The sequence below is a fragment of the Fusarium coffeatum genome (assembly GCF_003316985.1).
Source record: "Fusarium coffeatum strain FIESC_28 chromosome Unknown BRIP53273_contig_55, whole genome shotgun sequence".
NCBI classification, from domain to species: Eukaryota; Fungi; Ascomycota; class Sordariomycetes; order Hypocreales; family Nectriaceae; genus Fusarium; species Fusarium coffeatum.
Window position 1 is genome coordinate 162,138 of NW_022157852.1, and position 22,406 is coordinate 184,543.

The 22,406-nt window shown below is 48.4% G+C and overlaps 9 protein-coding genes across 9 annotated transcripts; 4 read left to right on the forward strand and 5 right to left on the reverse strand.

Annotated features, from left to right (window-relative positions):
* Positions 1–264: 264 nt before the first annotated feature.
* FIESC28_02576 (uncharacterized protein) lies at positions 265–1,593 on the reverse strand (the record flags this gene model as incomplete). The annotated part of the gene is made up of 3 exons (XM_031156725.1): positions 265–925; positions 978–1,332; positions 1,386–1,593. The coding sequence occupies 3 exons, from the start codon at positions 1,591–1,593 to the stop codon at positions 265–267; spliced, it is 1,224 nt and encodes a 407-aa protein (XP_031019234.1).
* Positions 1,594–2,207: 614 nt separating this feature from the next.
* FIESC28_02577 (uncharacterized protein) lies at positions 2,208–3,111 on the forward strand (the record flags this gene model as incomplete). The annotated part of the gene is made up of 3 exons (XM_031156726.1): positions 2,208–2,340; positions 2,391–2,461; positions 2,533–3,111. 3 exons carry the CDS (start codon positions 2,208–2,210, stop codon positions 3,109–3,111), a joined length of 783 nt encoding a protein of 260 aa, XP_031019235.1.
* Positions 3,112–3,298: 187 nt separating this feature from the next.
* On the reverse strand, positions 3,299–4,084 carry FIESC28_02578 (uncharacterized protein; the record flags this gene model as incomplete). The annotated part of the gene is made up of 2 exons (XM_031156727.1): positions 3,299–4,027; positions 4,082–4,084. 2 exons carry the CDS (start codon positions 4,082–4,084, stop codon positions 3,299–3,301), a joined length of 732 nt encoding a protein of 243 aa, XP_031019236.1.
* Positions 4,085–4,542: 458 nt separating this feature from the next.
* Positions 4,543–5,660, reverse strand: FIESC28_02579 (uncharacterized protein; the record flags this gene model as incomplete). Its single annotated transcript, XM_031156728.1, has 2 exons — positions 4,543–5,577; positions 5,625–5,660. 2 exons carry the CDS (start codon positions 5,658–5,660, stop codon positions 4,543–4,545), a joined length of 1,071 nt encoding a protein of 356 aa, XP_031019237.1.
* A 630-nt stretch (positions 5,661–6,290) lies between these two features.
* FIESC28_02580 (uncharacterized protein) lies at positions 6,291–7,487 on the forward strand (the record flags this gene model as incomplete). Its single annotated transcript, XM_031156729.1, has 1 exon — positions 6,291–7,487. The coding sequence occupies one exon, from the start codon at positions 6,291–6,293 to the stop codon at positions 7,485–7,487; it is 1,197 nt and encodes a 398-aa protein (XP_031019238.1).
* Positions 7,488–7,697: 210 nt separating this feature from the next.
* On the forward strand, positions 7,698–9,731 carry FIESC28_02581 (uncharacterized protein; the record flags this gene model as incomplete). Its single annotated transcript, XM_031156730.1, has 3 exons — positions 7,698–8,382; positions 8,903–8,959; positions 9,019–9,731. The coding sequence occupies 3 exons, from the start codon at positions 7,698–7,700 to the stop codon at positions 9,729–9,731; spliced, it is 1,455 nt and encodes a 484-aa protein (XP_031019239.1).
* A 1,999-nt stretch (positions 9,732–11,730) lies between these two features.
* On the forward strand, positions 11,731–15,441 carry FIESC28_02582 (uncharacterized protein; the record flags this gene model as incomplete). Its single annotated transcript, XM_031156731.1, has 3 exons — positions 11,731–11,810; positions 11,862–14,774; positions 14,826–15,441. The coding sequence occupies 3 exons, from the start codon at positions 11,731–11,733 to the stop codon at positions 15,439–15,441; spliced, it is 3,609 nt and encodes a 1,202-aa protein (XP_031019240.1).
* Positions 15,442–17,747: 2,306 nt separating this feature from the next.
* On the reverse strand, positions 17,748–19,103 carry FIESC28_02583 (uncharacterized protein; the record flags this gene model as incomplete). The annotated part of the gene is made up of 2 exons (XM_031156732.1): positions 17,748–18,614; positions 18,729–19,103. The coding sequence occupies 2 exons, from the start codon at positions 19,101–19,103 to the stop codon at positions 17,748–17,750; spliced, it is 1,242 nt and encodes a 413-aa protein (XP_031019241.1).
* A 1,052-nt stretch (positions 19,104–20,155) lies between these two features.
* Positions 20,156–21,089, reverse strand: FIESC28_02584 (uncharacterized protein; the record flags this gene model as incomplete). Its single annotated transcript, XM_031156733.1, has 2 exons — positions 20,156–20,259; positions 20,315–21,089. The coding sequence occupies 2 exons, from the start codon at positions 21,087–21,089 to the stop codon at positions 20,156–20,158; spliced, it is 879 nt and encodes a 292-aa protein (XP_031019242.1).
* Between the last annotated feature and the right edge of the window lie 1,317 nt (positions 21,090–22,406).

Here is a 22,406-nt window from a genome sequence, read left to right on the forward strand (position 1 = left end):
TACCAGTTTTACCCATCTCAATACAAGCGCAGGCACGATACCAAGTTTAACCCACTTCCCTCTGACCTGACATGTGATATCACCAATGACCTTCACCCGTGACAAGAAATTGAGATGTGATCGTGTCTAATTAATTTTCATGGCTTCTGTTCCTCTCATCATACAGCGTTGGTACAGATATGAGCACCCTGCCCATGCCAAGATCCAATATTTTACAAAAAGTACATTTTCCCCTTCAACGCGCCAATATTTTACACCGTTTCTTTACTGCTTCTTCTCAGCCTTCTTCTGCTTCTCAATAACCTTAATCTCCTCGTTGGCAGCAGTAGCATCGTGAGCCTGCACGGGCTCAACGGCAACATCCTTCTTGGGAACCCTGGTCTCGTGCATATCCTGCCAAAACTTCTGGTTCACAGGCTCTTCTATCGGGGTAGCGACATCCTGGACCATTCGGGATCCGGAAGCGATGGATTGGCTCTCGGCTTCGCTAGAGGTGTATCGGGGAGGGGCCTGTTGGTCGGGCTCGGAAGCGGCGGAAGTATCTTCGGAGAGCTTATTGAAGTGGGAGGCGCCGGTGGTATCGGCAGCAGCCTTCTCGCCGAATTCGCGAGCGGGAGCACCATCAGACTTGAATTCAGCAGTTGTAGGGGCACCGCCGGTGGACTTCTTTGTAGGCTTGCTGGAGCTGGAAGTGTTCTTGGATGTTGTCTTGGGCTCGGGAGCCTTCTTGGAGTCCTTTGTGGTATCGCCAGCGGCCTTCTCGCCGTATTCACGGGCGGGGGCACCATCAGACTTGAACTCGGCAGTCGTGGGGGCTCCGGAGGGCTGCTCGTCGCCAAAGTCGGGAGTAGGGGCGCCCTCCTCGTCATCAGCGAGCTCGGCACCGTAGATCTCGGGGTACTTCTTGAAGCACTCTTGCATTCCCCTATAGATACGTTAGCAACTGTAAGTAGGATTTATCATGAAGTATGACGTACTGGAACTTCTCGATGCAATCCATGCCCTTAGGCTCCTCCTCGGAGAACACGAAGCAGCTGAAAGCAGTCTTGAACTCCTCTCCGCAAGGGCCGTGGGCCATACCACCCAAGCAAGGGCAGTCCCAGTTAATCTCGCCAGTCTCGGGGTTAAAAGCGCCCTGTTGGTCGGCCTCCTCTTCTAAAGCTGCAGGCGATCCATCGGTGGCAGCAGCTTGGCTGTTCGATTGTTGAGGCCCTGGTGTCTGGGCAGACTTCTCACTTTTAGCCTTGATCTGTTTGCGCTTCTCCTCTACAATTGAGTCGACAGTAGGAAGATCGTCATCGGAGAAAGCAGCCGGAGCGGGAACCGTTTTTGCTATCAGCTGTTAGTCGCAAGCTTCCTGTTTCTCTCGATCAATTGAGACGTACAGAGAGCCTCATCAGCAAAGATTGGGCTTGTGTTATAGTAGTAAACAGCACCGAAGGCCAGACCAAGTCGTGCCAAAGATCCCTTAAGTGTTCGGGGCTTGTCGGCGGGAGCTGTGGAAGCGAATCGACGAGGAGCGGCGCGGAGGGTGCTTGATCGCAAGCTGGCAATTACAGGCCTCGTGGCCGATCGCATGGTGTTTCGGTACATTGTGTCGAAGAGTCTAATGGGATAATTAAACAAAGGGAATCATCAATTCGAGGCGCGAAAAAGAAAGAGATACAAGAAGAATTGGTCAGCAGTGGAGCATCGTTTGACGACTATATGATGCTTGGAAATAGACCTGGATCCCGGTTCAGTCCATTGCGTGAAAAAAGCGTAACCGTGATTTAACCGCCCGCAGTGCCGGCAGTCACTTATCGATAAGCCTTATCGGATCATGACGTTCCCCCACCATCGTCTGATAATGCGCATGCATTCCGGAGCGCCCTCTAAACCATTTTAGAGGAACGATTGAACAAACGCCTTAGCTTTTTTGAGTTTTTGTACTTGTTGGTGGCTTGATTCGTGGGGCCAAAGCTTGTTTCGCTAGACGAGTTTGGTTCAAGGCGAGTCGAGACAATAAGGTCGCACAGGAAACGAGGGGAAAGTCATCCAAGCTAGGGGACTAGCGAAACGAAACATTGTCTCGTTATTCTCAGAGGAACAATATTGCAATCTCGCTCTAGGGAGGGGCGCTATTTCTTTCTGATCTTACACTCTTCATTTTCTGGTCATCTTCACGTCGCAAGTTGTGATTTACCGACCTATTTACCCCTCGAATCATGGCGTCAAAGACCTTCGAATGGCGACCGGCAAAGTTGCTGCAGGACTATAACATAGGCCAGGATTTCGCCCTTCTCATTCTTAACCAGCCTTTGAAGAACGGCGTCAATCTGCGCAAGCTCTGGAAGAACTGTACGTAGCTTTTGGGAGCGTATTCTTGTGTCTGGTACTAAAGGTCGCAGCTTCTGTGAGAGTTGCTGCAGATGGAGGTGCCAACAGACTGCACAAGCTATCATCCTTCCATGGAAAATACGTACGTTGCCCGTTGCGAAAGAAAAGTAAATTTGCGCTGCTATGGAACGCTCTTATTAACTTTTGGCATAGTCTAACCTTCAGCTTATCATTGGCGACCTCGATTCCTTGACTCCAACGGTCCGCGATTTCTACTCGTCGCAACCTTCCCCTGCGCAGATCATTCGCGACGCTGATCAAGACTCGACCGATTTCGCCAAAGCAGTCAACTGGATCCGCAACGAACACCCTGACGGAATTGACATTGTTGCGCTTGGTGGTATCGGCGGTCGCGTGGACCAAGGTCTCTCCCAGCTCCACCACCTGTACCTCTTCCAAACCGATCCTGAATACGCAAGCGGTCGCGTCTTCCTCCTGTCCGGCTCCAGTCTGACTTTCTTGCTCAAGCCCGGTACACATCAGATTCAGGTTCGCGAGGACGGTGAAGAGGACGCTTTTGGGAAGCACGTTGGTATCATTCCTCTCAAGGAGGCCGCCAACATTACAACGAAGGGCTTCGAGTGGGATGTCGAGGATTGGCATACCGAGATTGGCGGCAAGTTGAGCACTAGCAATCACATCCTGCCCGATTCTCAGGTCGTTACAGTGACAACAGATAAGGATGTTCTTTTCACAGTAGCACTCAGAGAAGGCGACGGCGATGACGAGTAACGTATCCAGTGCACAAACATAGAGAATCATGCTTGCCAAGCACGCTTGAGATGGTGGTTATTTATACAAGCCAAGAACAAAGACGAGACATAACAAAAAACAACTCCTGAGCGCCGCGCTGATGCCTCCTTCCTCCGTGCATACGTGTTTGTAGCATTTTTTATACCTCTGATAACCCAGGTTTGCTCTATCGCAAGAAATGAAGCACCAGCCAGCAGAACAAGAAGAATATTACCACACCCGCCGCAAAGATCCATTTATCCTCTTTAGCCCGTCGCTCCACCATTCGAATCGTATCGCCGCTGACACCCAGGGTGTTGGCCACGCTGTAGAGTCTCTTCTGTGTGCTCTTTAGCATTTCGCGCTGCTGGCCCAGGTCACCTAGGACAGCTTGTCCGCGCGCAATGTAATCGTCCAGCGCTTGGTTTGTGTTCGAAAAAAAGTTCTGCTCCCTAAAAGCGTGCGCCTCGCGCATCTCATCCGGCGAGCCAGTCGTCAACGGTCCGTTGTTCTGAGGGGGGTGTCGAGGCTGGAATTGCGAGTGCGTGTTGGTCGTCGTAGCGTTCGCATAAGGATTCTCGGGTGTAGCATTGTACGGTCTTCGTCCGAGAAGTTCTGTTCGATTGGCTTGGTGCTGAGCATCCTCCCTCGCCTTCTTCAGCGCATCAAGCTGCCCACGATAATCCGAAAGGTTCTCCCGAAACCTCTTCACTCGCGCGAAAGCTTCTTCCTGCTTCTTGGGCACAATCTCCTGGCGGGCGAGACTCTGGTATTCGTCGAGGGTCTTGGTGAAGGAGGCGATTGAGGCTGACACGTTGCCGATCTCGGACGGGGAAGCTTGGGCTTTGCTGTTGAGGTTTTGGAGCTCTGCGCTGAGAGACTTGCTTTGCCGCAAGGCGGAGTTGTATGCGATATTCTACATTGTGGGTCAGTGGGAGATTTGGGTGCGTAGCCGCTTTTTCAAGCTTACCATAATGACGGATTTTGTTGTGTGAAGACTGTAATCGTCGAGTGACGTGCAGCGACAGCTTTCATCATGATTTCTATAGGGAGGGATACATGATAAGGCCAGATCTCGCGGGGCGGATTAATGACTGTCCGTGAGACATGTCCAAAATGCTTACCCGGTATCTTTAACAAGTTGGAAAACTTTCAACGTGATAGCGACATAAATGCGTTTACAGCATGTTTTTGCCTTTTCATTTCTTTCTATCAATTGATCTGTAGAAGGAAATTGCTTTATTTCATTCATTTCCTACGCGGTGGGAAATATCGTTGGAGTTTAAGCTCACTGTGCGTTCCCAGTTGGCATGAGCCGGGGCTTCAACAAGGAGGCAGTCGAAGGGGAACGTTCATAATCAGAGGTTCATTCCACAGGTTTGTCATACAGTCAACATGTGACTCATTCCGATACCTACTACTGAGAGTGTTTCAAGGCGACAGTTCTATCCTTTCGGTCCAGTCGGTTGGCCTTCCCAAATGTACAATGGCCCTCCTCTTGGCTAAATCCATGTTAATATTAAACAAAGTCGTTGTTCCGTCTCCATGAGTGGTCATATCTCGATTGATTGACGCCGGGTACCCCTGCTCGTCCTTGAACAGCTCAAAGAAAGACTTATGATCGACGCCCGTAGAGGCAATCTTCTCTCTAAGAAGTTCAGAAATGCGGGCCAGTCGACCTTTAGAATCGGGTAGCCAGCCTGGCTCATCAACACCAGGATGATCGAGGAGTAAGTGGTTGGTATGAACTAGAGTTTCGTTGGTATCGAAGTTGATCTCTTTGATACCTATGCTCGTGCACTCCAGACCTATAGCTTCGTGTGGATCGGAGACGAGAATATGGCCGCTCCCGGCTGTTCCTGTCCTGTATAGCTTGTCTGCCGCTTCTCGCGCTGATTTGGATTCAAGAGCAGTTCTGAGTGCGATGTGAATAGGAAGTCTTGTCTCATCGACGCCTCGAGCTCGAATAGCGTTCAACAATGTTCCAACTCCTGCAGAGTTGATACCAATCTTGCCAATCACACCTGCTTCTGTAACCATCGAAATATCGGGTATATCTGTTCCAGTCTGGGAGATATGGCAAATGAACAGATTCGGCGCTTGTCGAGGCTGCCAGTCCCAATTCTGTGCCAAAAGCACATCGCCGTTTGGTTGGCGGTACGCAGCACTCGTGCACCCATCTGTCTGAATTGGAAGAGCAGGAACACTTGTGAAAAGACTGAAAGTGATCTCTGTTCGGACGTTGAGGGCTATGATGTCCACGAGATCAACACCCGCACCTTCGGCTATCCCTTTCATTTCCTCGACATGGCTTGGTGATAGATTCTGGAGAGGTTCGATATATTTCTTGGCTTCTTGGCGAACGGCTTCCCAGTCCATTGAACATGTTTCTTGGAATAGATCTTTGTAGAAAGAAAGAGAACCTAATACCTTATCTTTGGCTGTGTCGCCATGCTGATGACCGATCTATTTATGTTATTAGTATTCGTTCTGATACTGTATGACAAGCATACCTCGTATGGCGTCCCAGAACAGTGAACTTCGAGCATGCTGAGTTTCGGAATGGGAGTAGAAGACAGTGATTGTTGTGAGAGAAAGCAAGTGAAGTGATCGACGAGCTACCCCAACCTCGGCATATATGTAATCGTTACCTATCTTTCCGGACCTACTTTTGATACCGCGGCCGATATTAACACATCATTTGCACAGGCTGTTCCCTAGTTAGAAAAATCATATAAATGTTGTTCCTGAAATATTGATATCATGAGTTGATGTCGGAAAGGCTTCTGGTCAGCAAGGCCCTCAAATGCTGCAGTTCTCTCCAGGAATATACCCATTATACTCTGGTGTTTCCTTAAAGAACATCCTTTCTTAAAATTGAGACAGCTTCGTACGAATATAATTTCGTATAAAATAAATTTCCATGCATAATCATCGTGCTTCCTTGATATTGCTGCTCGGAGGACAACAGCCGGTTGGCTTCGGCCAGCATCGCCGTAGTCTCAAAGTTCGGGTGGGCACCACCAAACAACTTGATTGGAGGCAGATGAGTCTGTGATCAATCACCGGCTTCTATCTCCGCTGCTAACACTAACACTCGGATGCTAACCTCCGAATTAGTTTAAAATCTGAATATCCTCACTTCCATGTCAAGTTCCTCCAAGCAAAACATCGCCAAAATGGGGGACCTACCACATTTCAGTGATCAGATAGGCAGTTTCAGCCTGTCCTCAATTCACTCAGCCGACCCAGCCTACACCCCTCTTCTCTACCGTCTCCGTGAAGAAACCTTCCAAAACCGCACAACCCAAATCAGACATGGCTCTTATCTCAGACGCTTCACACGAGATGACTCACTGAACATCCCTGCTGCCCTCAAAGAAAACTCTGATATCGACCTTGACAAGTTTATGCGCCGATATGGTTTAACAGGCTGCGTCGTCGTGCAAGACGATGCTATTCGTCTTGAAGAGTATCGACATGGAAATTCAAAGGGTTCTAGGAATGATGTACAGTCTTGTACTAAGTCTGTTGTCTCTACAGCGTTGGCCATTGCTCAGCAGGAAGGGAGATTATCCGTCCATGATCCTGTGTCTCTTCATGTCCAAGAGTTGAAGGGCACTGCCTGGGCTGATGTCCCACTCCTTGCACTATCATGCATGTCCTCAGGAGTCGTTGAACAGTCTGAAGATGAAAGACCCGCCGATGTACCAAACCCTATGTATGCAACGGAGCTCTATCCCCAGACCGACCCTGAAGCCGTTCTCAATTGGCTGAGAACCGCGAGGAAGGTAGCTGAGCCTTGGGAGGAGTTTCACTACTACAATCCAAACTACTATGTGCTGTCAACAGCTATATCTCGTGCTACTAAAGAGCCCCTTGACGAATATATCTCGCGCACGATATGGGAACCTGCGGGTATGCAGTACGACGGGTATATAAGGACCACTGCAGCAGGTCACGTCGATGGCCACGGCGGTCTATCTGCCACTTTAGTCGACATGGCCCGCCTTGGCTGCTTTATCCTAGATGGGATCAAAGAAGAAGGGAAAGGACCGAATGTACCTCCGGGTTGGTTTAAGGATATATCAAACGCCAAATTCAGCGTTGGACCTAGAGCCTCTCATCCAGATAACTTTGTATCCAATCTTGGTTACGAAAGCGGCTGGTGGACGACTGGTAGAGGTGGCAAGGAGTATCAAATGGGCGATGACCGTGCTTTCGCGGCCATTGGCATGTACGGCCAGGCTATTTATATAGTACCCGGCTTAAACGCCGTGATTGCTATCCAGTCAGGATATCCGGAGCATGAGTTGGATTTGTTCACTAAGAACGCAGAGCTTGCAACAGAGATTCTGAAAGTTTTGAGAAAATAAGATTATAGTTAGGGGCAATGAAACAATATTCTCTCTGACAGAGTTATACTTTCCCTTTCTTCACAAAATCCGAACAATACTCTACCGCGTGCAAAAAAGTTTATATAGGGTCATATAAATAAAGGACACTGCTTACTATCTCATTCTTGCTCTTGAACGAATATTATTACCATTTCAAAGGGCGACCTCTTGTCAACCCACTCAAACATAATGTCTTCGCATAACTATGGTATATCCCGGGAGGATAGAGCTGAGATGGAAGTTGCTCGCAAAGGATGGGAAGACTTCTTCAAGAGAATCGGAAAAGAAAATCAGTACTCCTATGCACCGGGCTCCTCTTCGACCAATATAACTTCTAGCAACCCGCCTGGCCCTAGCAGCTCTGCTTCGTCTACTCCCGAGAGTGATAACGCTCAATCTGAAAGGAAAAGGAAGTCATCTGTCTCCGAAAACCACGAAGCTCAATCCGAACGAAAAGACAAGCGAGTTAAGAGAGCCAGAGCCAGAGCCAATACATCTATCTCAAACTCTGACGAGGAAGAGCGTGCCTTAGAAAGCCCTGATGATCCGACAAAGTTTTGTCCAGAAAGATGTCTTTTCTGCATTCAAATTTGCCAATCATTCGACCAAAATCTAGATCACATGAAATACAACCACCATTTTTTCATCCCGGTTGAAGGCAGTCTGAGTCCTCGCGCCATGCCACCTATGGCATTGATTCATTATATACACCGTCTGAAGAACAACGATCCGCCGGCCCTGGTGGAGGAACTCTGCGATCTTGGGGGGAGAAAACCTACATCGGAACTATTTTCTCACGCCCTGAACAGAGCTATAGCGCGCCGGGAGAGGGGTGATTCCATTGAGGAGTATCGTCGCAGCTTTCGGACTGGAAGTAAGATCTCGCATCATCGAGAGGCTATTATTAATGATCCCGAATGGCAAAGCTTTATTCCACAGAGGAATAGTCAAGAGGATGGTTGAAGGAAAAGGCTGATGGGCTGCCCCGGTACAACCTCTAGGCGGTGTCAGAACTGAGCAGAAGTCCCCGCCTAAGATTTCTGAGAAGCTTTATGGAAGTTTTATGTGTTTGTTTGTTTCTAAACCACTATATGTAGTTGTTCGTTCTCGTTTGTTACTCACGATACAGCTGAGTGGAGTCTCGTCAGCCGGTTGTCGATAGCGTTGTCAATAATGCCCTTTAATATTCACTAGTTTAATAAAGCTCCTCTGGTAAATGAGGTGGCGTATACCCTCCTATTCTGGCATGAGTTCAAAAGAGAATGTCATCCATTCCCATCGTCGCCAAGATTTTCTTCTCTTGTTCTCACTTCGTTTTGAAACCCCCTTAGGCTGGCTACAGCCCTGTCATTTGTTACTCTATCCAGCCTTTCCAATGCGCTACAACGTTATAGTCTCACTGGCCTTTGCCCTGGGCACAGCAGCCGGTCCATGCAAGCCAAATGCTTCTGGTGAGTTCTGCGAAGACATAATCTTTTGGTAAACCCGTATGGTAACATCAACGACGTAGTCACCGTCGGCTCGCCAACTTTATTAGAGACTTCTGAAACTCTCACCCTGTCTGCGACTTCCTCGGCTGACTCTAGCTCTCTCCAGCCGACGAGTCTCTCTGTCACGGAATCGGTATCTACATCAACTGAGGTCGCACCCGTTTACATCACATCTTCCGTCACGTCAGAATCAGATGCAGCGACATCATCCACCGTTGCTTCAACCTCCACCTCATCTCCAGTGCTTGGAACCTTCAACGCAATTGGCCAAGGCGGCGGCGCAAGCAACACACCAGCCAGACTCCCCCCACCACAGTATGGCAGTATAACGTTGGGCGAGTACAACCCTTCGGGTGTAGGAGCAGGTGTATTTTCTATTGAAGCAAGTACGGGAGCCCTTTTTGTCGACGGCGTCAAGATGTGTGGCTTCTACGGCGGCACAGAGTCCGCTTCGGTTTATAGTTGCAATACACCGCCCCTGACAAATGAAGTGCCTATCACCTGCGACCAGGGACAGACGGATGGAGGTGCTCTGAAATGCAGTGCACCGACAATGAATTGTATCGAAAACTTCAACGATGAGGATGATCCCGTCTGCTATGCTACTGGGGGCGTCTGGACACAATTCATGGGATATCAATTCTTGAGCACTTATTATCTGCTCAGTATAGGTTCGGAGGCTGCAGCTACAGGATCATATGTACCGATCAGCCTTATTATTCAAGCTCTTTAGATAGTACTATGAATGGCTAGTAATAATAGAAGTACTTAAATGTATTTTAACCGACATAAGAACTACTAGTTAGTCTATATTTTAATGGTGACCCCCATGTATGGTCTTTGTGTAACGTTGACTAATCTTCAGGGAGACATTGATTGACTAACAAACAAAGATATCTATCTATTTAGTTCCTGAACAAAGCTTGTGGAAGCCCGCTTTATCGATCCAGCGTCTTGAAAGTCTACATAACAAAAGGTATAAACCGAGCTGTCTTGGCATGCCATGCCTCCCACGCTTTACCAAAGGCTCCTTTTAACATCCTCTCCTCTTCACACACTCGTTTCCACACAACATATAAAACAAGTGACGCAACAGGCGCAACCAACCCCATCATCCAGGAACAAAACGTATCATAAATTCCTGACGGAATCCAACAACTCATAGCTCCATCCAATCGTCCAAGAAGAGCCACGTTGGAAAAGATAAGGATGACAATACCGGTATAGCTTGGATGTTGAACATATCTGTAGATGCCCGTCGTCTTCAGATGGTCTGGCTCCTTGAGCGCAAAGGTAAAGTTTTTACCCAAGGATGCATACGGGATTAACCGTAAAGGGACACCCGCGCAGAAAATCAACGCCAAGGGTATGGTTGTTGCCTTGGACCATGTTATCAGGTCTGTGTTCAAACCGGGAGAGGCTGGTATGTCTGGATAGCGCAAGGCAAGACCAGCACTCTGCAACGCTAGCAAACCCCACGGAGCTAGTGCAACTTTGGTTGTGTGTTTCTTTGTCAAGAACAAGCCACGCACTGAGTCTCCCGTTGAAGGTGTAGAGTGGTCGCTGGGATTGGGTGGTGATAGAGCGATGTAGTTCCCGTAGATTGCGCCTAGTATGGCAGCTGCCAACGAAGTTTGAGAGAATGAAGCCATTGAAGTTGTGACGTTTTGAGGTGGATGTTGAATGAAAGACAGAAGGAGAGACAAAGCAAAGACGTGGAAGTGGGTATAATGACGATGGCTTGTTGAAGCTAAGGCACGCGGATGGATGCGAACTAGTCTTCGGTAGCTCAAAGACTAGCAGTCATTTCACGTGACAGACGTTGCAATGAAGTGACGACTGGACGATGAACGAGCTAGACGGGATTGCATCGAGATCGACAGTAAGGAGTTGGCTCCTGCTGAAGGGAAGGTTTCACAAGAAGATGAAGAAATTGTTGGTGATACAGACAGACATGATACTGTAAGCGATGCATAGAATAAGGCAGCCAAGACTCATCAATCAACTTACATGCTATTTCCAGTACTGTAATGCATCAATTATAAGGTTCAATCCGATCGTATTTGGTGTCAAAACATCAACGCATTTATGAACTGATGTCTTATAAACGCCAACCAATTGAGTCTTGTTATCCAGAAGTATTCTAGAAATAGGAATGTCATGTTCCTCCATCGGCTAACTTAACTTAACTGTCTTGTCGTGTCTCAGCGAAAACGGACGGGACTCTACAAGAACCCGAAGACAAGGAACGGCAATGAAGCTTTTATGATCCCCCTTCTCCACTTGCATACATGAGATACGTCGATCCTGGATTTGTGGCGACGCATGCAAATCGATCGATCCGTTCTAGACTCTGCCACTTTTTTACCCTTGGTCCAATGCCCGTTGCTTTTGCTCTCAGAGTCCCCCTAGAATAGGTTAGCTTCAGTGGAAATTCAGGGCTCTTTAGTGCTAGGACAGTGCCGTAGAGTCTAGAGTAAACCAACCAGTCCCCGGTCTTCGGCGTTCGCCCGTGCCCCCCTTCGTATTGTGGCAAACCCTTTGGTCTTCAGCTCTTTTCCTCTTTCACCCGATAATTAACTTGGCCGTTGAGAAAAAAACGTTTTACGGTAGAAATGAGAAGAGAGGGAATAACTTGATCCAATTCTCTTCCTTCATTCCCGCACAACATCTCTGGTGCGAGTATCCGTACCTAGCCTCAGCCTCAATTGGTGCTGACTGCTGAGCTGAGAATGGCCATCCCAGCAGAGTATGTCCAGGTGCCTAGGAAAAGCGTCGTCTCTGAAGCCACGAGGGAGCGGGAGACGTTTAGGTGAGCCGCCTTGACATCTTCAAGATGAGGCAGGAGCTAATTGAAATTCAGATATGACGATTCACTCTTTACAAATGTTCGCTACAATGACTCTGGATGCCCAATTCCAACCTCTGAGCTCGTCACATGCTCAGACGTCATCTTCACAGCCCTCGCCAGGCTAGCAGCCTGTCAAACCGGCGCCGCCAAAGCGATGATCTCTTTGTTTGACCAAACTCATCAGTACATCATCGCCGAGGCATCAGCCACCACGCCTCTCATTCCCAGCCTAGGATATGACGGCCACCAAGAGACTCTATGGCACTGCGGAACAGCAATTCCTCGTTCGCATAGCGCTTGCGAAAGCACCTTGTGCTCGGATGATCCTCCTGAGGATGGGCCGGATGGATTCAAACCTACGCTTGAATTGCCGGTTGTAGTCGTCAACGATGTTACAACTCATCCTGAGTACTCGGCTAAGCCATACTGTCGACCAGGTGGTGCCGCGCGATTCTATGCTGCTGTGCCGATCCGGACAGATCGGGGTGTCAATATTGGTGTTATTTGCGTTATTGATACGAAGCCTGCTCTTCCTTGGGAGAAGCGCCATTCGAGGATGATGAGAGAGCTTTCCAAGGCTGTGACGGAGCACCTTGAGACTATCAGCCTTAAGAGTACTCAGCGACGCAGTGAAAAGAAAGCTATGGGCTTGACTACTTTTGTTGAGGGTAACACACAATCTTCACCTCTAACGAATGCTCAACGGGAGCATGACGCGCGATTCGACGGCCTTCCCAAATCTCGAGAGCCAAAGATTGAGCATGTGGAGAGTGCTTTAGGAGATATGAATATCAACCGCTCAGTAGATCCTGATACCGACTTGACGAGCGTTCAAGATAAGTCTAACGGTACAGTGCAGCCAACCTTGGATGATTTCTCTGTCTACAAAGACCCACAGCGCGTTCTTGAGACTCCACGAGAAATATTCTGCAAGGCAGCTCGGATTGTCAAAGACTCCATCGAAACCGATGGATGTCTGTTCCTCAACGCAGACATGCTTGAATTTTCCTCGGGTGTTTCTACCGAGTGGATGGATGAGGACACGGCAATTCGAAGACCTTCGGCTTTCAGTTACAACGACAGCGAAGATGCCTGTACGACTGGCTCATCCGAGGATCGACCACGACCATCATGCCAAGCACTTGGATCTTCGGAAATGGATCCATCGAACGGCCAGCAGCGTGGTCATGTTTCTCTCCCCCAAGCCCTTCTTGCTCGAATGATTCGTCGATATCCTAAGGGTCATATCTTCAATCTTGACGCCAACGGAGAGCTGCAGCCTGATGAACTATCCGATGAATCTAACCACCGCGCTTTGACAGATGGTGGCCAAGACGATAGTCACTCTTGGGGCTACATTCCCAGCAGACAAGAAAAGATATTCCGCATACAACAGCGAGAAGCAACTATTCTCCGCGAAGCCTTCCCAGGATCTCGAAGTGTGGCTTTCGTTCCTGTCTGGGATTTACGCAAGAGACGCTGGTCCGCCGGTGGTTTTATCTACACCTGCAATATCAAACGCGTTTTCAATATCGATCTGGATCTCAGTTATCTCAGAGCTCTGGGCATGCTTGCCGCCGCTGAGGCGTTCAAGTTAGAGGCTTTGGCTGCAGACAAGGCTAAAACTGATGCTTTGGGGTCATTATCTCATGAGCTGAGATCGCCACTTCACGGTGCTGTTCTCAGCGTTGAGCTGCTTAATGATACAGATCTTACTATTCCCCAGCAGAATATTGTCCGGACGATCGAGACATGTTGCCGAACTCTCTCGGATACTATCGACCATCTTCTCGAATATTCGAAGGTCAACAAACCTCTACCACAGGAAGGTGCGCAGAACCAGGTCAATGGGTTTGGTCTCGCCAGATCCTCCACATTTGGAGGTTCTGCAAAGTCATCTAGAAAGGTTGTCCAGCTTGATGTTCTGGCCGAAGAAGTCTTGGAGAGTGTATATGCTGGCTTCAATTTCCAACATGTTTCACTGGCCCAAGCAGCTCAGGCCACAAAACCACCAGCTAGACGCCCAGGTCATACATCCATTCGCCGAATGGATACCATGCAAGCCATCGAGGATCTCCAAGCGCCAACAAAGGATAGAGGAAATGTCGAGACGAAGATTGGAGACGTAGAAATATTCCTAGTCATCAACTCGCGATCATCATGGGGACTTTACACTCAGCCTGGACCCGTGCGCCGTATTATCATGAATCTCTTCGGCAACTCGCTCAAGTATACGAACTCCGGATTGATTATTGTATCCTTGGAACAGACGAGTGCAATGGAAAACGATGGTAGTGATTGTTGGGTTACTATCAGTGTTTCAGACACAGGAATAGGCATGAGCGACGACTTTTTGCAGAACGGACTCTACAAGCCCTTCTCTCAGGAGAATGATTTATCCCCCGGTACAGGTCTCGGACTGAGCTTCGTCAAGCAAATAACAGCACAGTTCGGAGGCCATATTTCTGTCAAGAGTCGAAGAGGCAAGGGAACCACCGTGGCAGTCAGACTACCGATGAAACTAGGCGATGACTGCCACAAGGGCAACTGTGAAGTTCGACAATGCGAGGAGGAATTTGAGACTCAAACAGATAAGCTCCGTGGACTACGTGTCAAGGTTGTGGATTTTGGACAAAACGAGGGTGGCTCATCGGGGAAGAAGATTGAGTCGCCATGTCAACTTGTGCAGAACATGTGCAAGGACTGGCTCGGCATGCACGTCAACACTGGGTTCGAGACGCCGTGTTTGATGCCAGATCTTGCCATTTGGTCTGAAGGAGGCTTTGAAAGACCTTATGATGCAAACGATACTATGCCAGATGTTCCGAATATCGTGCTCTGCGCGAATGCTCTCACAGCGCATCAGTATGCTTCAGGGGCCAAGACTACACCCCGTCCGGGTGTATTTGAATTTATATCCCAGCCGTAAGTGCCATTATACATGATGTGAATACTCTAATCTAATCTTTCGTTTAGGCTCGGACCCCGAAAACTTGCAAAGGCATGCTCACTAGCCTTATACCGCTGGACGGTAGCCCAAACCTCCGCCAACACACCCACGTCTACAACAGTAGACCAAGACTCCCTCAACGTTCCTAACAATACCACAACCTCAATCACTCATCCATCTTCCCCCTTCCCCCTCAGCGCCGACCAAACTCCCACGCAAACAACTCAAGGTTACTTCCGTAACCCCGAATTCCTCCTCGTCGACGACAATTTCATTAACCTAAAGATCCTCTCCTCCTACATGAAAAAGCTTAACCAGCCCTACCAAACCGCCTCAGATGGTCTCCAAGCCGTAACAGCCTACGAAGCCGACCCTGGCCGGTATAGCTGTGTCCTGATGGATATATCCATGCCTGTAATGGATGGATTCGAAGCGACACGAAGGATACGCGCTTTCGAAACGGCACAGGGGTTGAGACCGGCCTTGATATTAGCGTTGACAGGTCTGGCTTCTGAAGAGGCGCAGAGGGAGGCAGAGGTTAGTGGGCTAGATCTATTCTTGACGAAGCCGGTAAGGTTGAAAGAGTTGGGACCGATTTTGAGATCGAAGGGTGTTTTGGAGGAGGAGTCGAATCTGGGATAGATATAATCTTAAAGAAAGGGAAAGGATAAAAGCGATTTAATGTTTGAATAGAATGATATGATGGATATAATAGATGATAATGAGACAAGTTTAAACATACAGTCTTTCACACCACAGTGCTCCCCTTGTAGCTTGAAGCTGAGATGTATAACCCTGCTATTCCTCGAACACCGCCCCGGGGCATGATAGGGTTAGGCCTATCGGGATTGTTCTCAAGTCTTACTCTGATCTCGATTTACTCACGTCCAATCGATTTTATCAGCTGGTACCAATCAGCATGTGTTTTTTATATGGCATCTTTCCACACTTTCACTGCAAATTTAACCCTTCCCACTAACTTTGTTGAACTTCAGGTTAGATACCTACCAGGAAATGGGTATGTACCTTATGGAATTCCTTGATTTCACAAATAGGCCATACATCAGTATTGTAATTTTGACCTTATGACCTTTATCTTTCTCAATCCAACTCTGTTAATCTCATGACTTGTGTTGCATGTACCGGTATATTTCTGCATCTGGACCGGTTTCACTGTAATTCTAAACTGCTCTCACAGCTGCTCTCTCGAAATTGAGATTAATTCTGACGTGTTGGATCTAGTACTGTAGCTCTAACTCACTTATAACCGCCAGTTAAGTTTTACACTCACGGTCTCATTCCCACTGCAGTCTTGACTCATTATTGTGCTTCATTGACCTGGTTTGTTCCCAGTTTAGACCAATATATGCATATCTGTCCCGTCAGACCTGCATTGGCGAGCCACTGCAAATTTAACCTCCTCTCACACTTGGCCCCTCAACGTTGTATATGTCAACTCTACTGGATTCGCTCTTCAGAAAAGCTTCAACTAGTTGATCCCGAAACCTTTATCCTCGAAAAGCCTTGAACAAAAAGCTGTCAATTTTAACCTGCTTCCTGATAAACTATAGGAACTTATAACTTATCAGCGAATTCATGAAACCGGGCATCAAATGCTCTGTCAAGCCCAGGTGCAGACACATTCGGAATCAGTAGTTGGACTAGATGGTTATTGCCTGATAGATATGGAAGAAACCCTCGACGATAGTCTCGAGGATGGACATCGTCTAGCCAGTAACAGTATGGCGACCCTCTCTTGTGTAAACAACGAATTCCCGATGCTTCAAATGAGGGAGGCGGCGAGGAAACCCCAAAAGTGATCATCCTAATGTTACTTTGGAGGCAAGAACTTCACTGCATTCTTTACCCCTTCCCTGACTGCGCCCCTGATGATATTGCCCATGTTATTTCCCTAAAGTTGTGTCACTACACTGCAATTTCAAAACCTCCCCAGGGCTATGACAAGAGAAAACGTCAAGACACATCGTTCCTAAACCATTAGCCGTAACATCAGACTGACAATATACGAAAACAGCTTATTAGCACATGAGCATAATATATGCACCGTCTTCAGCCCATTCTTGGCTTTGTAACACTCACTGTCCTATGATTACGGTTAGTCAAAAACCTCACTGTAATTTCAACTTCTGGTGTGGCATCTGGCATCCGGCACCCTGTACTTCACTGCAATTTTAACCCACACCCGAAAGCTTCTCTGAAATGTCTTCTGCTTCATTGAACGTTGCTAAGTGTATGCATGGATGTATGTAGTTCTAGGTCCAGTTGAAAATCTTCTCATCCATAATGCAATTCTGATCTTCGCTCGGGCTTGCATGTCTCTCCAAGAAGCTGAATCAGAAGTCATTACTCTTCAAGAACCTCATCATATAGTACCTTGATATCTCGATCTTGGAACTCGCTTCTAGCAGTCAACCCCTTCCTATCATAAGACATAGCTCCAGCTTTGTCAAGCACAACCAAGTCAATCCAACATCCACAATCACCAACACTCTTCGAGCTCGTACATGAGAGGTGAGAATTATATATATTAGGTATCAACTCAAAATCACACGCACGCTCCCATCAACCCATCTCCATTGCACATAAGATACAACACACCTATCCCAAAGATTCGCTAAAAAGGATAACAGAAAATGCAACTCCTAGTACAATAAAGCATATAAAACAGATGGATGTTTTGCCCGGTAAAACGCCTCGCCGCTTCATATCCGTGAACCCTTGGTATCTTCAACATGGACCCAATAAGCGCCAGACCATAGTCTCTTTTGGATGTTTTGTCCTTGTCCTCCTCTTTCTGTGGTATCCTGTTTTTGTTGGTTTGTGTGGTACTGTTATTTGTTTTTGTTCACGCTAGTCGGATGTGTAGTTCCGTCACTTCGCTTGCATGCCTGTTCAACATCCATGTTGGACCCTGCATATCCGCATTCTTACTGTCGATGGGGAGCCTCCTTAAAGCGCTTCACCCAATGGTGTCGGACGCGACTGGGCATCTTGCAGAAGACCATGGCCTTGCATTCATTGATGAGCACGCCCTCGGAGATTTTGACCTGCAGATCCAAGTCTTCATCGGCAAAGTCGCGGAAGAAGATGTCCAGAGCTTCCTCCTGCCAGCGTAGCACGTTTCGCGCCCGCACAGCTTCAACGATCTCTTCCATCGCGGCTCCATTACCGTTGGAGATGCCTTGGCTGTCCGCCTGCGATGGGGAGGCGGCACTCGGGCCCTCTCGCACGGCCATGGGCAGCATGGAAGAGTTGAGAACGGAAGCGGTGAGGGCGCGAGAGCCATCGTTCGATGAAGTACGTCGACGCTTTCCGGGCGACTCGGGAGCTGCAGATTGCAGAGGTATGGTAGCAGTAGGTGGCGAAGGTTCGAACATAACAGGTGTACTAGTGCTGGGCAGCTGTCGCTTTCGACTCTGTGTGATGGTCTCGTCAGGCGGGGTAAGAGCATTCGCGTTTGCTACGGTCGGGGGCCCTCGAGGAGGAATAGTCGTGGACGTCGGTCGTTGCTGCGTCGCTGAGCCGGTAGAGGAGGTCGTGGGGGTTTGGGCCAGCATGGGCCGAGAGTTCGGACTCTCGAGACCGGGAGGTCGTGGCGGAGGATCGTTTTGAAGGTTGAGTATACCCGTTCCCGGCATATCAGGGTCGTCGCTAATGGGACCGTCTGTTCGCCGTCTGGGCTTCATTATACGCTTGGGTGCGCCACCGGATCCGATGACGTCTGGATAAAGAACCTCCATGAAATCTTCGTGATCAAAGGGTCGACCACGCAAAGCCCTGGAAAGGGGTTCCCTCTACTCCGAGTCAGTACGTGCTTGACGAAGTTGCATGCCACCAGCTCTCAAGAGCGTTGTCCGATACCGCTTCCCCCCTCAATCCCATCGCGACCGTGCAAAGAAATGTATTACCTCTATATGCGCAGCCCATGCCTCCTCAGTAGCCGTTACCGTCCTCGAGACAGGATTGTACACAAACTCCGGGTCCTCTCGTAGACCGCGCCATAGCCGAAACCGCTTCCTCGCATTGTCGCTTTTGTTGATCAGATGGCTCTTGGCAGGGTAGGCGCCGTGGCTCTCCTGCAGGGCGACGGCGGCGCGCTCCCAGGCCTCGGCCTTGAAGGAGGAGTTCTCGCGAAGACCAAGCTGGACACTCTCGCAAAGGCTTCGGAAAAAGGTTGCTTCGTATGCGGGAGTCCAGCTGAAGCGCGGCGCTCTTCTATCGCGGTCGACACGGGCTGGGAGTTGGCCGTCGGGGCCGAGGATTTCGGCGTCTTCGTCGGACATTTTCAAAAAGGGTAACTCAAAAAAGAAGGAGGGATTGGAAATGAAACGGATGAAATAAAAAGTCAAAGCCCCCTCGTGACGGAGGCTGAGAAGCCGAAGCAAATGCTCCAACAATGGGGGGGATTTGTCGGTAGATGCTGGGTCAGGTCAAGGACGACATGACATTTGGATTGGATTAGATTAAACGTTCAGCCCTGAACGGAATCTGATTGTGAATATTGAGTCTGAGGGTCTAGCCTCTTTCTCATCTGCTGTCCCAGTCGGGACTCGGCCGGGCGGTGAGTTTGCAGGGTGGGGAATGAAAAAGGTCACCTGGACCACTGGGAATTTCACTGTAGGTAGCTAGGTTGTCCTGTACTCTTGCAGCACAACATTTGCGTCACGTGCCTCTATTGTCGATGATAATCATTCGAAATAGGGGATCTTCAGGCCTTATTTAATTGTTTAAACGTCCAAAACGATAGCCAAGTCATGATATCATCCTGACCTGGATTAAACAACATCACCGGAACTTTTGCTCCAGGCTTCTTTTGGCATCTGATGGACAGGGGTACGCTGTAGCTGAGGCTCAACTCCCCGAGAAATCTCCATCATTATTGGCTTGACAGTAGCTCTTGTTTTTTTTAATTACAGGGTTCGACCTCACACGTTATATCCGTCATTAACTAACTCGATGTGTTTTTCGTATTGTTCTGCTCGGGCAGACTCTGAGCGTACTATAGGTACGATTCAGGGTCCATTGTTTAGGTAATTCGTGGTGATAAGACTGATACAATTATGGGGATGTTCCCACTGAAATGGAGCTTCTATCCCGACCATAAATGCCATGTAGCCGCGGTTAACGCTCAATTACGTCGATGCTTATTTGTGATGATCTTGAATTCACTCGACCTGCCAAGAAGCGCTTTGCGTCATTCATTTCCGAAATATCAGGGTAAATAGTCTAATTAATTATGGTTGGAGAGTGCAATGATAAGATTGTTTCATGAATAGAGCCTATTCCCAACTATTGAGTTGCGAAAGACAGTTAATTAAAAACCGGTGATAGAACTTCAAAGGGAAAACAGAAGAGCAAAAGCAGCAACACCTGCACCAACAACTCCCAAGGCTCGGCCTGCAGCTCCCGATACAACGACAGGGTGTTCACCTCCAGCATCTATGAAACGTTAGCTTCGTCCATGTATCAAGGAAATCGCATGCAGTAAACTTACCGGGATAAGGGTTGTCCACATCAGCTGTGGAGGTTGGCTTGACAGCTGAGTGGAATCCGTCGTTCTCATTAGGCTTGGGCATGGGAGCCGGCATGGGTTCTCCTTCGGGCTTCTTGGCAGGAGCAGGCTCATCAGGATAGCCAGGTTTGTTCTCAGGCTTGTCGTTGCTATCAGACTTATAGTCGCTGTCAGGCTTGGAACCGTCGCCGTCTTCCAAGGGCTCGCTGTCGTAGTCGGAGCCGTTGTCATGATTGTCACCCTTGCTAGGCTTGCCAGCAGGGGGCATGGCAGTCGGGTGAGCAACATTGTTGTCGTAAGGACGATTGGTCACAGGGTGCGTGATAGTCGCAGTGACAGGCTCAGGACCGCAGGTAGTACAGGTCTGAACATCACACGTGAATCCAAACGGAATAGATTGCGAGTCCATGGTCGGCTTGGCTTCCATACCCTTGTATCTTTCCGTGATGACATACTCTTGATCACAAAGACCAGTATCGCAGAAACACTGGAAGGAAGTAGTGTATGCAACGGTCTGGACGCAAGTAGGACAACCGCAGGACTCGCAGTTAGGAGCGTCAACTTCAACGATGATGGCTCCTCCCGTGATACCTGGTTTGTGAACAGTAGCCATCGCACCAGTGACAACGGGTGCGGGAGCTAGACCATCACGAGTGAAGCATTGGGTGATGGTAGCAGTACGAGTTTCGTATTGGACATCATCAGCTGCCTTGCCAAGAGCGAAGAGCGCTGGGAGAATGAGAGACTTGAAAGACATGCTTAAAGAGCGTGAGTTGGTTCAACCAATGTAAAAGAACGAGTGACTGAACGAGATGTGCAGAAATGGATGCATGGTCAAAAGGGCTGAAGAGACAGCATTTATGAAAGAGTCTGAGAGATGAGCCCCTTCTTGCACACACCTGTCAGTCCAAGTAACCGGTAGCAAGGGGTAATCTTGATGCTCATACCTTCGCGGCCGACTCGTACTATGTGGCTGGCTGTTGTAAACCAAGCTCATTTAAAACATCAAGACCTACATATACTGTTATTACCGCGGAGTGTCTTTGTTCAACCAACATGTGGAAATAAGGAAACCCGGACAAACTACTCCTTTGGCCAAATGGGCGAGACAAGCCACATCGAGCAGAAATCTCATAAGGAAAAATGGAAGTTTCTGTTGGTTCTAGGAATTTTAGACTGTTCTAGGAATCTTAGCTCATGTGAGGGAGGTTCCCAAGGGAGATCAACCGTTGGCCAGGCTGATGTCTCACATCGGATATTGACCACTTCGATTTCTTTTTTCTGGCTAGCCATTCCAGATTTGACAAGTTTAGAGCTTGAGAGTCTAGACCGAGCCGCACGGGGCGTACAAAGCTAGATCTGAGTTGAGACAAGTTGCCTCTATGTGGCTACTCCAGCGTTGAGGCGTTGAATCCCTTGCGAGATTCTGACATGATATCTCAGTTTCCTTTTTGGAAAGGCAGCTGTGCATGCATCAATAATGCCATTTTAGTCCATGCCTGTCTTGTAGCTTTTGTTGAATGTTGCCACGGTGACTCCTCATAATGCGCCTCTTATTACACTGAGATAGATTATATGAGAAGGAAGAGGTGTTAAGAGATTGTGTCTGTCCTCCTCCTTTGAATCATATCTTGTGAAACACCATCGTTCTTTTGGCTGTCTATCTTTAACTTTCGCCATGGCTTCCATGCTTTCGAGCTCAATGACTTCTTCTTTTGCTTTCCAGGATAGGAAGAATGGTCTGAGACTTATCATATCACGTACCTTTCAACTTGTCTTGTCTCTATCTCTGGTATCACTACCGATCCTCCTTCTGAAGAGACTTCAGTGATCCTGTTCGATGCACGAAGACCACATACTAGCGACTTAAGACATCGGACTTAGAAGACATGTCATTGTTGTTTCCACAACGTTCCTTATTCAATTACGCTACCTAGGTAGTATATCGCAGGATTGGAAGCAACTAGCTTGTTCTTAATAGAATCGCCTCGCCTATCCAAGTTTTCCTATCATTACTAAAGCGATGAACTCCGAGAATAGAAAACAGACACTTCTTTTCCACCAATAATGCCAA